The sequence below is a fragment of the Cyprinodon variegatus genome, unplaced genomic scaffold (genome assembly GCF_000732505.1).
Source record: "Cyprinodon variegatus isolate N-32 unplaced genomic scaffold, C_variegatus-1.0 Scaffold2907, whole genome shotgun sequence".
NCBI classification, from domain to species: domain Eukaryota; kingdom Metazoa; phylum Chordata; class Actinopteri; order Cyprinodontiformes; family Cyprinodontidae; genus Cyprinodon; species Cyprinodon variegatus.
Window position 1 is genome coordinate 7,980 of NW_015153360.1, and position 1,458 is coordinate 9,437.

General features: G+C 56.2%; 1 protein-coding gene across 1 annotated transcript in view; it reads right to left on the reverse strand.

The window, feature by feature from the left end:
• Positions 1–27: 27 nt before the first annotated feature.
• The window catches only part of alg14 (ALG14, UDP-N-acetylglucosaminyltransferase subunit), a gene marked incomplete at its 5' end in the record, with an annotated part of 3,177 nt that continues 1,746 nt past the window's right edge, over positions 28–1,458 (reverse strand). The window contains 2 exons of the mRNA XM_015369308.1: positions 28–681; positions 1,005–1,127. Coding sequence (XP_015224794.1) covers positions 451–681; positions 1,005–1,127 — 354 coding nt within the window. The remainder of the gene's footprint in view (positions 682–1,004; positions 1,128–1,458) is intronic.

Consider the following 1,458-nt stretch of genomic DNA (forward strand, 5'->3'; position numbering starts at 1 on the left):
GCAGAGGACAGTGAAGGCAGCGCTGTCTCACCGCCCCCTTGGCAGAGGACAGTGAAGGCAGCGCTGTCTCACCGCCTCGTTGGCAGAGGACAGTGAAGGCAGCGCTGTCTCACCGCCCCCTTGGCAGAGGACAGTGAAGGCAGCGCTGTCTCACCGCCTCGTTGGCAGAGGACAGTGAAGGCAGCGCTGTCTCACCGCCTCCTTGGCAGAGGACAGTGAAGGCAGCGCTGTCTCACCGCCCCCTTGGCAGAGGACAGTGAAGACAGCGCCGTCTCACCGCCCCCTTGGCAGAGGACAGTGAAGACAGGCACAACCAGGCGGTCTGTAGGAACCAGGGTACCAGGACAACTTGACCAGAACTCAGACACAGAAGATCATAGTTCATGTTTTAATAGGAAATTAGATTAAATGAGTCCAGGTTCTGTTAAACTAGTCCAGTCCAAGTCCAGGTCAGACCAGTCTTCCCAGGAAAATGGCATTGGGGTATTTGTCCCTCAGATAGGACCACTGCACAAAGAAGTAGTCAGCCAGGCGGTAGAGGATCCTTCCAGTCAGGGACAGCGTCTGCACTCGACAGATGCTCTCCACGTAGACGATGTGGACTTTTTTCACTCCCAGGATTCCCAGCAGCAGAGCCGCTCCACACAGAGGAACGCAGGTTCCTGGGCCGTTACACAGGACCTGGAAAAGCACAGAGAGGAGGGGCCGATCACCTTACCACACTGGGACATGCTGGTCTCCTCAGACTGGTTCTAACCCAGTTTGACCCGTCTGCTCCGCTATGAACACACTGCAGGGATTCTGGAATCTCACATTAGGGTGACGGTAAATGCAACGATTCGTAGACCCTCCCCTATTCCCTGGAATCAGGTGAAACCAACTGGTTCCTGGTCTAAGCTTCTGGTGTGGTCTACCCGTTCGGTTCTATGCCTCATTTGGTCCCCGGAGACAGAACAATTCCTTTCTACTGTTAGTAATCAAGGAGGTGTACCGCTGCTACTCACCATATCGGGTCTGAGTCGAAACACCAAAGGGAGGCAGAACCTCAGAGCGTTCAGGGTGCTGACAGCAGAGGAGCTCCAGGACTGGTGGACCTCGCGGCTCCTCGGGACCCGATGAATGGAGAACTGGAAGGCAAAATCAGAACGCTTTGGGAATGGTTCTGTTACTGATCTAAAGGTCCGGCTGGGTTGGAATCAGCTCAGTGTTCTAGGGCCGTGCCTGAGAAGGACGCCGACCTTTAGAATGGACTTCCAGAACTTCTGGTATGATCTGAACCCTGCAGGAGAACGGGAGGCTCTACGGGAGAACGGGGAGGCTCAACGGGAGAACGGGGAGGCTCTACGGGAGAACGGGGAGGCTCAACGGGAGAACGGGGAGGCTCTACGGGAGAACGGGGAGGCTCAACGGGAGAACGGGGAGGCTCAACGGGAGAACGGGGAGGCTCAACGGGAGAAC